The 13,145-nt window shown below is 46.5% G+C and overlaps 1 protein-coding gene across 1 annotated transcript in view; it reads left to right on the top strand.

Annotated features, from left to right (window-relative positions):
- The window catches only part of LOC124605481 (spondin-1), a 216,365-nt gene that overhangs the window by 96,444 nt on the left and 106,776 nt on the right, over nucleotides 1-13,145 (top strand). Inside the window, exon 2 of the mRNA XM_047137202.1 lies at nucleotides 1,965-2,168. Coding sequence (XP_046993158.1) covers nucleotides 1,973-2,168 — 196 coding nt within the window. The 5' untranslated portion in view covers nucleotides 1,965-1,972. The remainder of the gene's footprint in view (nucleotides 1-1,964; nucleotides 2,169-13,145) is intronic.

The raw sequence follows: 13,145 nt of genomic DNA, 5'->3' as shown, positions 1-13,145 counted from the left end.
CATGAGAAATTGCGCCCAGTGGGCATGGCTTTACATTGGTGAATCTCTATATTATGGTCTCGTAATTATTTAACGCTACAGTGCACTTTCTGGATAGGATGGTGGATCTTTTATTATATCTCACACTTCGACTCTCACAATCATCATCACGAAACTTTCCTCCAGATCGAGCGATACAGAAGGAACAAGCATAACCCACTAATCTTTTGAAACTACCTTGCTACTCTCCCATGCAAACCACACATACCCAAATTACATGACATACATCACACTGCAATAAGAAATATAAAACACTAAATAGTCACAACACTATCACTTTCAGCTTTCCCACTTCAATTAATATTTATCCCAGTTTCACACGACACTGCCCCACTTCGTAATTCTACTTTCCTACTATGAACTCTGGAGATATATGCACGTCTTCCTGTGCAATGGAAGCCAAGTGGCGTTTCTGGATAGACGGCCGACTCACCTTGCTTCTCTCTCAGAGTTTGAATCTAGCGTCACACGGAATCATATCACGCAAAGTAATATTAAGAACGTATTCACCACACACGCGAGTCCTCAACTGATACCACGGCCGAGTACTTCTCTTTATCTTTTGTCTCATACACAGATTGAGACTCACACAGTACTCACCACGTGGAAGTACTCGTCTCTAATTTCAAGTCCTGCACACGCCATTTCTTAAATATTTCAACTTATGGTACACACGCTATTTCTTAAATATTTCAACTTATTGTACACACGCTAGTAATTCAGCTTAACTTAAGCACACGGAAGTATTTCAACTTATTGCTACACGTGGTTTCATTGTGACCGTTGGTCACTTCCGAAGATTACTACAATCCCATTAGTATTACCTGCCTGGCATTAAATTTTCCCCCACAAAAGTTCCTGAAATAGAGAAATTATTATTTCAAACTACTCTTAAATATTCCACATGCATACCATGTCTCCACTCTTTCGTCATTACGGAGCACAACTAAAACAGGTCTTAACAGCACAAGATCCAGCGGCAGAGTGCTGAAACATGGCCATTCTCGAGGTCCTCTCCACCTCTGCTGAAGTGGGGGGAGCACCTTGCTACCGTATTGGTCAGCCACATTTCAGGCGCTCAAAGCTCAGGTAAATTTCATCTCTTTGGTCCCACCAAAGGTGGCCAAAGGATCGTCTCAAAGATGATCATTTATTCACATTCACTATCTGCGGTTAGCAGACGACCATACATTCATTCATTTCACAGATCTCACCAAACTGGATGTAGGGATTTACTTTGTGGGAGTGCACATGTGATCAATTAAATAAATAAATTGTCATTCTTTCCCACACTGGTATCCGGCTTCGCTGTATTAATTGAAATTGAGTTATTTTACAAAAAAAATGTGTTGTTCTGACAAAAATAATGAAGTATGTTGTACCTATTTTCAATGTCGGGCGGTACTGTACCCTTTCACCTTTACTGCTTGCTCAATATACAGATTGAATAACATCAGGGATAGTCTACAAGCCTGTCTCACTCCCTTCCCAACCACTGCTTCATTTTCATGTCCCTCGATTCTTGTAACTGCCATCTGGTTCCTGTACAAATTGTAAATAGACTTTCGCTCCCTGTATTTTACCCCTGCCACCTTCGGAATTTGAAAGAGAGTATTCCAGTCAACATTGTCAAAAGCTTTCTCTAAGTGTATAAATGCTAGAAACGTAGGTTTGCCTTTTCTTAATCTAGCTTCTAAGATAAGTCGTAGGGTCAGTATTGCCTCACGTGTTCCAATATTTCTACGGAATCCATACTGATCTTCCCCGAGGACATGTGTATGTTGTACAGTTCTACCACAAATCGATGTCACAGTGTATTGACCTTCTGTGTAATGCGTCGCACCTTCAACTGTTGCGACGTTGGTTAACTTTCTTTTGTTGTCCACTGTGAATCGACCTTATGAGCCGGTCGCCCTTTGTTGCAGAGAGAACGATGGCGCTGAGGCGGTGGTTCTCGCCGCTGCCGCTGCTGATGCTGGCGCTGGTGTGCGGCTCGTCGCAGGGCTTCCGGTGCACGCGCGAGCCGCGGCCGGAGCACTCGGCCGTCCTCAAGAGCCCCGGCGACAACGGCTTCCGCATCACCGTCACCGGGGAGCCCGAGATGTACGTCCCGGGCTCCGTCTACACGTGTGAGTACCTCCTCTCTACGCTACGCTTACACTAAAAGCCGCAACAGGGACCGTCGTGCTGCTTGCGGTGGGTCCAACTAATGCTCGGTTTACACTAGCGAGTTATTGCAGCAATTTACTTGGGCGGAGGAACTTGCCGCGCGATTTGCGAGTGTAAACATATCGCCAAGTCGACTTGCGACCGTAGCAATTTATTGCGGAAGTGACTTGCTGCACGTTTTCTGTGGTGTCACCGCCAGACACCACACTTGCTAGGTGGTAGCTTTAAATCGGCCGCGGTCCATTAGTACATGTCGGACCCGCGTGTCGCCACTGTTAGTGATCGCAGACCGAGCGCCACCACACGGCAGGTCTCGAGAGACGGACTAGCACTCGCCCCAGTTGTACGGACGACATTGCTAGCGACTACACTGACGAAGCCTCGCTCCTTTGCCGAGCAGATAGTTAGAATAGCCTTCAGCTAAGTCCATGGCTACGACCTAGCAAGGCGCCCTTAGCCTTACATAGCAATTGATGCTTATCGTATAAAGCATGTCTCATCAAGAACGATGTATACAACAAGGATGGATTAAAGTTAAGTATTCCAAAAGCTACGTACTTTTCTTTATAGCATTCATTACGTATCCTGTTTCAGACCTCACGCCATCCTTCGTGTGTTTATAGCGTGCATTGCGGTCCCCTCAAATCACACTGTGTCGGCACTTCTGTCGACACATCATTTTCCTCTTCCAGTGTGAACACCACGCAAGTAACTTGCAGCATTTAGGATTTACTTCTATTTCCTGCAAGTAGGAAGCGCAAGTTACAGTAAGTATGTCGTCTGCATAACACTCATATTTAACATTTTACTTAATGTGATGACTTAATTTTATGCAACTGTATTATGTGCAAACAAATTTCAGAAATGGAGGAGAAACGGGAATGGATGAAGCAGGATACAGAACATTTTGTTGAAGCCACGGAGAGCTACCCCGAAATGCGGAACGTGCATGAGCGAGACTTTAAGGATAGAGTGAAGAAGATGAGCGCATTAAATGAAATCTCGTCGATATTCGACACATCGAAAGAAGTACATAGAAAGTAGCATAACTTGAAGACACAACCCCTTTGCCACCTGCATCCACTCGCTTGTTGTTTTAGGAATCTAGAAAAAGACGATGTGTAACTATTACATGTTCTATTTACTTAGCTTGTCACTTTCCATTTATGAGCATTAGAGAAAAAAACATTTTTATAAGCATATCATTCTATAAAATGCAGTTTATTTCAATAAAAATTTAATTTCATTGTTGTGTTTTCACATACCTTCAAATAATTTTCCCTTTTTACGACGTTAAAAATGGCTCTACATACAGGGGGTATGATCAGAGAAATCGTGCTGACGGGAATATGAAACAAGTACATTAGGGACTTGTATGAGTCTCCTACAAAGAAAAGATTTCAAAATTCAAACATTTTTTGGTTGTATGTTTCACATAAATAAATGAAATTCCTATTTCATTCGTAGCTCACCAGTAGCTATAAAGCATAGAGTGACTAGCAAACGTTCCTTTGCTGAAATAGCAGTACCGAAGTTTGTGTCTCGTTTTGATATGACCGAAGCTATTAACATCAACAAATACTCCAGATCATTTGAGGACATTCGGCAAAAGTTTTCAAAAGTATCCATTCTCTCGATACTAAGTTCTTGCAAAAGGTTGTTACAGGCACCATTCTGCAATCTTCTCATTATCTACTCTCTGACCTAAATACTTCTCTTTTTCTTTTTCACGTTTTGCATTACAATTACAAGAGCTGCAGCATATCTCACCCGCCTACTTGTCATTTTACACTTCGGCTGACACTCGCAGTAGTACTGAAAGCATATGTAAACAGTATCAGCAAGTTGTTGACGCAAGTTTCTTGCCAAAGAGCTTGCGGAAGAATCTTGCTTAATTCTTGCGCTGCTGTGTAAACACAGCTGCAAGCGGCTAACAATAACTTGCAGCAATAACTTCTGCAAGCGACTTGCTAGTGTAAACCCAGTTTAATAGAGGAGAACTACCAACTTATTTAAAGGACAAAATGAGGACATACGTTTCTGATCTTTTTAATGTAGGACAGTAGGGGTTATTGCTGAAAGGTGAAAAGCATAATGCGCAACACAATTCAAGGGTAACTTTTTCGGAACCCCGTAATTGCCGCCCTTAGAAGCATGAAAATTGGCTTAAAGGTGCCAACAACCTTCCTCTAATGGTGTAACAGTGTGGCGCCCTGCAACGTCACCGTTGGAGTCGGCGACGCATCAATCTGTCGAAAAAAAAAATGGCTCTGAGCACTATGGGTCTTAACTTCTGTGGTCATCAGTCCCCTAGAACTAAGGACATTACACACATCCATGCCCGAGGCAGGATTCGAACCTGCAACCGCAGCGGTCGCGTGGCTCCAGACTGTAGCATCTAGAACCGCTCGGCCACTCCGGCCGGCAATCTGTCGACACATGAGAAAAAAAGACCGGAGGTAAGAAGTCATGTGACGTGCAAAGTGGGTTATTGATGTCACATTGGCACAAACTTTCACCACAATTCTGTCCAAAATCACAGTGGACGTGTCACACGATGGGAAAGTCGTCGCAGTCCCTCTTAGCCACATTTCACCCTTTCTTTTGACGCCTCTGCGATGGAGGTCAGACCCGCAACGCCCAGCGTTGAAATCACGCAGTTTTCTTATGGGTGCCCGAGGAGGACATTTCCGAATTGACACGAAGAGGCCTCAGGGGATGACAAAGATCGTCGATGAAACCGTCCCTTGCGCAGGGGCATTGATTCCCACACACTTCCTGGTCGAAAACGACAGTTCGCAGTGCGCTGGGCGACAGGGCGACGTTCTTGACAGCATTTGACACTGTTGACAGTTAACACCTCCACACAGTTCAGCACTTCAATAAGGACACCGTGGGCCAGCAAACTTTTGAGTGCAGCGTGTGAGGTAATGGGCAAGTTGTGGCGTGGCCGTGCGGGAGCCTCTCGCCTCGTCGGCGGCCACATTGGCCGGAGCAAGAGGGGTAGCCCCAGCATGTGGTCCAGGCCGACCGTGTGGCTGGGAATTCCATGTTGACGCTGTGACGAGGACTGTTCTTTGTGTCTATGAAGGAGATTTGTATGCCGGCAGTTGCCAAAGATGCCGGACTTTGTGTAACCATAATGGCAGACATTTCACAGTTCATGTAGAAATTAATAATAGCCAGAGGAATCATGATACCTTAAAAAAACATGTACATTACCATTATTTGTACGACAATTCTGATGCTGTAATCAGATTTTCAATATCTTTACTAAAGTTTAGTATCTGACTAAATTATACAAGTAACACCCAGCAACGAATTTCCGAAATCTAAACGGTTCTTCCGATTTTGTCGATCGACGTGTCTTTAGAAAGCTATTAGTGTAAACCTAAATTGGTATGAACTACAGGCATATAAGTTGAACAGTACATGAGTTATTGAAGGTCAAAGTGGGCGATCACTATCGATCGCGTCAGGCCACAAGTTCTCCACAGTTACACGAAAAACCGGTAGCAGCATGCTTATCACTATATATTTATTCGTCTGTGTCTTTGTTTATCTCCGATATATACTATTCATGAAGAAATTGGTTAAATATTTACTGTTTTTTAGAAAGCACAAAGACATTAGGCTACTGGCATACTTTTTGTTTCTATTCCTTTGATATATGTTTATTTGATTTGTTTATGTATTTAATAAAGTGAGTTAGAGCGTGTTTATGGTCCAGCCATAGGAATATTTATTTAATGTCGACTTATTTGAATGTAAATCCAGTATTTCGTATGTGTTTCAATATGTTTGTGAGTGTGCATTGGTTTGAAGAAATGGGGGGAGTGCACTAGCGAATCACAGCTCTCATTAATGGGGAGACTGGATGGAAGTGGGGGAGGAGTGCTGGACGGGAAGCAGCGACGGTCGGCCGCAGGACCTACGTTGGAGAGTGGGAGTTTGCGTGTGGTTGCGGGAGATAGAAATATTTCGTAGTGCGGACTTGTGCACTTGTCAGATTTCCGTGGCTTCTGTAGTGAAGACGTAGTATGAGTTTAGAAGTGAATATCTCGCGAGCTATGTTCTTCATAACTAATTACGTGAAGTAGGAATCTATTGTTTCTCTGTTAATCAACTTATATTTTATTTAATTGCTGGACCATCGACTCCAATAAGTGTTTTGCAGTAATAAACGGCATTCTTAAAGGTTCTTCTGCTATCGTACTCGTCATTTAAAGTGGTTAAAAATAGTACCTGCAGGTTTTATTTAATTGCAATCTTTCATTTATAAATTTCTATGTCACATTCAAAATTCACCACTGCCAGGTGATAGGAATCTTCGATCATTCGATTCATGTGTATTTTCATATTGTATACTGTAGACTCAGCCGTATTTGGCTTGTAATCCGGCAACTTCGTATCCCAGCCCCTAGACAACGAAACCAGCCAAAACTTTCAATATTTCAACTCTGAGTCACAGGGTACGTAGTTTACGGCCACTCATCACATTTTCTATTTGAAAGCCCGCAAGCGCGAACGTAATTTTTGCCCTGGTGTGCAAGATGGAACCACTATGGACTGTTCAAAACCATTCGATGAAATTTGAACGTTATCCGAAGAAACAGAGGGTGATTATGATTTTTCAGCCCCCCTGTTTTGCACCCTCCTGCTCTGTAATCATGAGGAGAGGAGAGGACATTCAGGAATGAATGAATAAAATAGCAATGGGTCCCTCTAAGACTTACAATTCCCAACATCCTCAGTGTCACCTGCACACCTTTGCTGGGCACTTTAGGAATGCCCTGTACAGAGACAGCCATTCATTGATTCCTAAGTGCCGGCTGACAGGCATCCCTTTCGACACCCCTTAGATTTCGCATGCGACTATCTGACGCTAGTTCGTCTTTGTACTGTCACTCAGCTGAGGTGTGTCGAAATGGTTGCCTGTCACACCGGCGCCTAGGAATCAGAGAAGGCCGTCTCTGAAAACGGGCATTTTTAACGTGCCCAAGAAAGATCCGTAGGTGGGACTGAAGATATAGCGAAGGGGTCTCGCACATCAGAGCAAAAATAACGTACGCTCTACACTCCAAAACGTGTGTGATCACGTTCAATGCGACTGGAGGCCCACGTCTCCTTACTGAAGGACTGAGTCGTCTGGAGATGTCAGCAGTGTTGTGAAACGTTGTGAAGAACGTCGACCTGTCGCTCAGCGCACTAGGAAGAGTCGTTTTCGACCGAAAAATGTATGGAATCAACGCCCCAAAGAAAGGTGTGGTTTCAGTGATGCCCTTCATGCCACTCTCTGAGACCTTTTAGTGTCAATTCTGAACGGCAGTGTGTCGTGTGCCTGATATGTTTTGCTCGGCCACGCATAAGAAAACTGCCTGATTTCAACGCTGGGTATCACTGTTATGACCTCTATTGCAGAGGCGTCAAGAGTAGGAATAAAATGTGGATAAGACGGGGTGTGACGACCGTCCCATCGTGTAACACTTCCACGGTGGCGCTGGGCAAAATCGTTGTGAAATTTTGTACCAGTGTGACATCATTAACTCATTTACACCTCACATGAACTTCTGAACTCATGCCCTTTTTTTTTTGGCGCATGGCGACAAATTGCTGTTTGAAGGAGCGCAGTGCGTCACGCTTTCATAACAATGGAGAGGAAGGCTGTAGGCAGCTTTCAGCCAAATTTCAGGTTTCTGAATCACAGTGGGATACCGGGGTTTCTAAAATTGACCCTTTAACTGTGTTTCACAGTGTACCTGCACACATCTATGTAATGTGGTATTGGCCACTTGATGTCACGACAGATGGATCCGCAAACACAAAAGGAGGCAGGGAGTATTGTGTTGTCAATAGAGAAGCACTGACAGCACAATCGGTCGGTTAGGAGAGCTTAGCGACTTCGAAAGTGGTTTATGATCTTTGGATGTCATATGAGTAACAAGGCCATCGGGGACACTTCAACCCTTCTGAAGCTGCCGAAGTCGATTGTTGATGATGTGTTTGTGAAGAGGAAACGCGAAGGAACAATCACAACTAAATGACGACCAGGCAGACGTCACGTATTAACGGATAGGGATCGGATCGTCGAGCATTGTGGAGGGTGGTTGAAAAAAAAAAAAAAAAAAAAAAAATCTGGATAAAGGCGAGTAAGACTCGCGCACAGAGGGTCCCTTAAAAACTTAATTACGTATATAGACAGTTCATCCATCCTGGGAATCTTTAAGGTTTTTGCCTGTTATCAATACCGATGATGCTGGCAAGATATCGGTTCTGGGAATTTCAAGACTTTCGATAATCACACAAAAAATTTTTTTCGTGTGATTTAATTACATATTAAGAATTTTCGAACTTTTCCTTTGCTTGTACTATGGAACTTTGCTTCTTGCAAAATTTCATGATTCTAGGTCAATCGGCAATACCCTATAGGTTTTGATGAGTGAGTTTGCGAATATCAGAATATGTGGCATATATTTTTAACTTAAATTTTAAACACCGCTAAGACACTTAAATTTTAAACATCGCCAAGCGACAATAGACCTTAGAACGTGATGTACACTCCTGGAAATGGAAAAAAGAACACATTGACACCGGTGTGTCAGACCCACCATACTTGCTCCGGACACTGCGAGAGGGCTGTACAAGCAATGATCACACGCACGGCACAGCGGACACACCAGGAACCGCGGTGTTGGCCGTCGAATGGCGCTAGCTGCGCAGCATTTGTGCACCGCCGCCGTCAGTGTCAGCCAGTTTGCCGTGGCATACGGAGCTCCATCGCAGTCTTTAACACTGGTAGCATGCCGCGACAGCGTGGACGTGAACCGTATGTGCAGTTGACGGACTTTGAGCGAGGGCGTATAGTGGGCATGCGGGAGGCCGGGTGGACGTACCGCCGAATTGCTCAACACGTGGGGCGTGAGGTCTCCACAGTACATCGATGTTGTCGCCAGTGGTCGGCGGAAGGTGCACGTGCCCGTCGACCTGGGACCGGACCGCAGCGACGCACGGATGCACGCCAAGACCGTAGGATCCTACGCAGTGCCGTAGGGGACCGCACCGCCACTTCCCAGCAAATTAGGGACACTGTTGCTCCTGGGGTATCGGCGAGGACCATTCGCAACCGTCTCCATGAAGCTGGGCTACGGTCCCGCACACCGTTAGGCCGTCTTCCGCTCACGCCCCAACATCGTGCAGCCCGCCTCCAGTGGTGTCGCGACAGGCGTGAATGGAGGGACGAATGGAGACGTGTCGTCTTCAGCGATGAGAGTCGCTTCTGCCTTGGTGCCAATGATGGTCGTATGCGTGTTTGGCGCCGTGCAGGTGAGCGCCACAATCAGGACTGCATACGACCGAGGCACACAGGGCCAACACCCGGCATCATGGTGTGGGGAGCGATCTCCTACACTGGCCGTACACCACTGGTGATCGTCGAGGGGACACTGAATAGTGCACGGTACATCCAAACCGTCATCGAACCCATCGTTCTACCATTCCTAGACCGGCAAGGGAACTTGCTGTTCCAACAGGACAATGCACGTCCGCATGTATCCCGTGCCACCCAACGTGCTCTAGAAGGTGTAAGTCAACTACCCTGGCCAGCAAGATCTCCGGATCTGTCCCCCATTGAGCATGTTTGGGACTGGATGAAGCGTCGTCTCACGCGGTCTGCACGTCCAGCACGAACGCTGGTCCAACTGAGGCGCCAGGTGGAAATGGCATGGCAAGCCGTTCCACAGGACTACATCCAGCATCTCTACGATCGTCTCCATGGGAGAATAGCAGCCTGCATTGCTGCGAAAGGTGGATATACACTGTACTAGTGCCGACATTGTGCATGCTCTGTTGCCTGTGACTATGCGCCTGTGGTTCTGTCAGTGTGATCATGTGATGTATCTGACCCCAGGAATGTGTCAATAAAGTTTCCCCTTCCTGGGACAATGAATTCACGGTGTTCTTATTTCAATTTCCAGGAGTGTAAATTGGAACTTGGTAATATCTATCCGTTCCTGAGAAAAAGGGGTCGCAACAGACGGGCGGACAGACAAAGAGTCGGATAACAAATGAGAAAAAAACTTTTTGTCGTGTCATATACCTACTTACTTGCAGTGTGAAACAGTGCTTCTTGCCACATTTGATGTGTCTATGCCAATGGCAAGTAGCCTGTATGTTTTGATGTGTGAGTATGCGAGTATAAAAATATGTAACATAAATGGCCCTATCTTTTGACTGCATTGACTTAGAAGATTAAATGTTTTACATCGCCAGGGAGCCATAGATCTTAGTATAGAACATAAATTTTAACATAATACATCTACTCATTCCTGACAAATTGGGTATTAACAGAGGGACAAGCAGACAGTCTGACAACAAATGAGAAAAAATGTTTATGTCATGTGACTTGGTTACAAATCCAAATTTTGCCATTTTTTCCTTCACTTGTACTGTGAAACTTTACTTCTTGCCAAATTCCATGATTCTACGACAACAGGAAGTACCCTGAGTGTCAAAATACACTCCTGGAAATGGAAAAAAGAACACATTGACACCGGTGTGTCAGACCCACCATACTTGCTCCGGACACTGCGAGAGGGCTGTACAAGCAATGATCACACGCACGGCACAGCGGACACACCAGGAACCGCGGTGTTGGCCGTCGAATGGCGCTAGCTGCGCAGCATTTGTGCACCGCCGCCGTCAGTGTCAGCCAGTTTGCCGTGGCATACGGAGCTCCATCGCAGTCTTTAACACTGGTAGCATGCCGCGACAGCGTGGACGTGAACCGTATGTGCAGTTGACGGACTTTGAGCGAGGGCGTATAGTGGGCATGCGGGAGGCCGGGTGGACGTACCGCCGAATTGCTCAACACGTGGGGCGTGAGGTCTCCACAGTACATCGATGTTGTCGCCAGTGGTCGGCGGAAGGTGCACGTGCCCGTCGACCTGGGACCGGACCGCAGCGACGCACGGATGCACGCCAAGACCGTAGGATCCTACGCAGTGCCGTAGGGGACCGCACCGCCACTTCCCAGCAAATTAGGGACACTGTTGCTCCTGGGGTATCGACGAGGACCATTCGCAACCGTCTCCATGAAGCTGGGCTACGGTCCCGCACACCGTTAGGCCGTCTTCCGCTCACGCCCCAACATCGTGCAGCCCGCCTCCAGTGGTGTCGCGACAGGCGTGAATGGAGGGACGAATGGAGACGTGTCGTCTTCAGCGATGAGAGTCGCTTCTGCCTTGGTGCCAATGATGGTCGTATGCGTGTTTGGCGCCGTGCAGGTGAGCGCCACAATCAGGACTGCATACGACCGAGGCACACAGGGCCAACACCCGGCATCATGGTGTGGGGAGCAATCTCCTACACTGGCCGTACACCACTGGTGATCGTCGAGGGGACACTGAATAGTGCACGGTACATCCAAACCGTCATCGAACCCATCGTTCTACCATTCCTAGACCGGCAAGGGAACTTGCTGTTCCAACAGGACAATGCACGTCCGCATGTATCCTATGCCACCCAACGTGCTCTAGAAGGTGTAAGTCAACTACCCTGGCCAGCCAGATCTCCGGATCTGTCCCCCATTGAGCATGTTTGGGACTGGATGAAGCGTCGTCTCACGCGGTCTGCACGTCCAGCACGAACGCTGGTCCAACTGAGGCGCCAGGTGGAAATGGCATGGCAAGCCGTTCCACAGGACTACATCCAGCATCTCTACGATCGTCTCCACGGGAGAATAGCAGCCTGCATTGCTGCGAAAGGTGGATAAACACTGTACTAGTGCCGACATTGTGCATGCTCTGTTGCCTGTGTCTATGTGCCTGTGGTTCTGTCAGTGTGATCATGTGATGCATCTGACCCCAGGAATGTGTCAATAAAGTTTCCCCTTCCTGGGACAATGAATTCACGGTGTTCTTATTTCAATTTCCAGGAGTGTATGTGAAATAAATGGCCGTATCTTTTGATTGCATTCACGTGGACATTCCAATTTTTTTACTCTGCCAAGGGACCGCAAACCTTAGCATGTGACGTAAATTTCAGCTCTATACGTACACCAGCTCCTGATATCATAGGTTTTTAACAGTCGGACAGACAGACAGAAGCAAAATTAACTCTACAAGGATTCCATTTTTACCGCCTGATGTACGGAACCCTAAAAATCGCATGAAATTGACGGAAGGAATCGCTCGTGAGTTCCAAATTGCTACCAGCAGTCCAGCTAGCACAATCACTGAGCCTCGACAATTAAAGATAGTTAGTTACAATCGAAGAGCTGTCGTGTCCTGACATAGGTGGGAGAGGGCGAGAGGGGGTTATACTGGTCAGTCTGCGCTCCCAAGTGGTACAGAGCAGAAGGCAGAAGACATCTGATTGTTTCCTTCTATCTGAGCCAACACTGGTACAGGCATTTACGAGAAATGCAGGTGGTGAGCCTCGGTAGGGAACTCGTTGTGGAGACTCTTGGACAAACAGGGTTTTGAAAGAGTTTTTTTTATTCCAGACAGGACTAACTAATACACTGGAGGCTAGTTCTAGGGTTAGAAAAATTATGAATAACACTGTTACAACAGAAGCCAGTGCAGAAGTCCCAGAAGTGCATGCTAATCACAGTTGCAAACACTAGCAGCATCTTAAGGCAACAGCTTAGTTGCAAAACAAAACATACTGAATGTGACACTGTTCACTGAGGCACTCCAAGTGAGAGAGAGCAGACTTACGCAGAGCTGGACCGAGGCTGGAGTCGACGGAAGCGGATTCGGCGCCCAGGTCGTCTGACTGAGAACTCCGCGGAAAATGCAGAATCTAGGGGTTAAGAGTCGCGTGGGGGCACTGTTTTTTCCACTTAAATCCACCCAGCCAATCCCGCAGGTGTCTTGCAGGTGCCTGCCAATCACGTTTTAGTTAGGTCCCCTCTACTGCTCCTAAGGCGGGGATGT

Source organism: Schistocerca americana, chromosome 3 (assembly GCF_021461395.2).
Source record: "Schistocerca americana isolate TAMUIC-IGC-003095 chromosome 3, iqSchAmer2.1, whole genome shotgun sequence".
Lineage (NCBI taxonomy): Eukaryota > Metazoa > Arthropoda > Insecta > Orthoptera > Acrididae > Schistocerca > Schistocerca americana.
This window is presented reverse-complemented; position numbering and strand designations above follow the sequence as displayed.